At 57.6% G+C, this 1,542-nt stretch overlaps 1 protein-coding gene across 1 annotated transcript in view; it reads left to right on the top strand.

The window, feature by feature from the left end:
• Positions 1–669: 669 nt before the first annotated feature.
• Positions 670–1,542, top strand: part of TMEM9 (transmembrane protein 9) — an 11,798-nt gene continuing 10,925 nt past the window's right edge. The window contains exons 1-2 of the mRNA XM_019637997.1: positions 670–1,017; positions 1,302–1,393. Coding sequence (XP_019493542.1) covers positions 670–1,017; positions 1,302–1,393 — 440 coding nt within the window. The remainder of the gene's footprint in view (positions 1,018–1,301; positions 1,394–1,542) is intronic.

Genomic DNA, 1,542 nt, shown 5'->3' with positions numbered 1-1,542 from the left:
CTGCGCGCCCCCAACACCCCCACACACACACCCTGCGCGCCCCGCATTTGGTGGCGTCCGCTTGGGGCGCAGACCGCAGGCCTCCCTGTGCGCGGGGCCAGCGCAGGGCTGGCGTTCCAGCCAGGGAGCCTGTGTCCGGGTCGGTGACCTTAATAACTGCTTCTCGGGGGGGAAATCGAGTCGTGGGATGAGTGTCAAGTCCCGCACAGGTGGGGCTTTCTGTAAGGAGCGCGCCCAACCTGCGTGCTGGGACGGTGACCCCGACCTAGGTTTGGGTGGGTCCGTGGAATTTGAGATTCTGAAGATCGCCAAGGCTTTGAAGAAGTTTTAGGTATTAAAACAACAGAATGCAACCGAGTAAATTTGAGGATCCCATTGGCTTTATTAAGGGACTCATGAATCGGCCAGCATCCCTTCTGGAACCTGGAAGGGTGGTCCGAGGAGGGCGGGCGCGCAACGGAAGGGTTTCCTGGGAAGAAGGGCGGGGCCAGGGAGCTGTGGACGGAAGAAAAGAAAGCGTTCTTTGGGTCAGGGACGCCTTTTCTCTGGAGGGGGGGGGACGGGGGGGGAGCGCGGAGGGGGAGGATGTCATGTAGACTGCCTCTCTCCATGGGGGATGAGACACATGACCCGACTGGTGCTTGGCCAGAAAATCCCAGACTGATGAAGATGATGTTTCTGGGAGAGGCTGAAACTGCAATTAGGTCAGATATTAACTCTAGGTTTGATAACAAGGACTTTCAGCAGGAGCGACACCTTTTGGGGCCTGTGGGGTGTTGCTTGCGCTCCCTCTGGGGAATTCCTACCTGGGATGAAAATGTTGGTGGCAGTGTCTCTTACCCGGTCCAGAGAGGCAGGATCTTCAGAGGGGCAGCTTGGGTATTCCCACGGAAGCCACCCGCTTTGTCTCCTTCATCCCGCCCTGGTCCTTCCCCCAAGCCTAACCTAGGAAGTTGGAGATGGAATGGGTGGGAAGAGGCCGGCCACCAGGACTGCTGGACAGAGGGGCACACACAGGTGTGGGCCCAGGGTGGAGGACCGTAGCTTTGCTTTCCACGTGCCCCCCACCCCAGCACCCTGCAAGGGGATGGCAGCCCCAGGCAGCTTTCTGTGACTCTCCTTTGCCACCTGGACAGGTGTCTTAAGGACCCTGTGATGTAGCACCCTCCCTGCAGATGCCATTCCTTGCTGACCTTGGGGGTGGGGGAAGGCCGGGGCGCCTTATGGAATGGGGGCCGAGAGTTGAGAGTCTTGCTGGTGCCTGAACCCAGGACGTCCCTGATACGCGCTTTCTCGTCCAGAGCTCTGAAGATATCCGCTGCAAATGCATCTGTCCACCGTACAGAAACCTCAGCGGGCACATTTACAACCAGAATGTGTCTCAGAAGGACTGGTAAGACCACAGCCTGGCTCGGGGCTGCTGTGCCTGGACGGTCCATTATGTCAGCGTGGTTTTGGTGTAGAGCTGGGGCCGAGGGGAACAGCTGTAAGGCTCCAGGGAGCATTTCTTTTTTTTTTTTTTTTTTTTTTTTTAAAGATTTT

Source organism: Hipposideros armiger, unplaced genomic scaffold (assembly GCF_001890085.2).
Source record: "Hipposideros armiger isolate ML-2016 unplaced genomic scaffold, ASM189008v1 scaffold_37, whole genome shotgun sequence".
NCBI classification, from domain to species: domain Eukaryota; kingdom Metazoa; phylum Chordata; class Mammalia; order Chiroptera; family Hipposideridae; genus Hipposideros; species Hipposideros armiger.
This window is presented reverse-complemented; position numbering and strand designations above follow the sequence as displayed.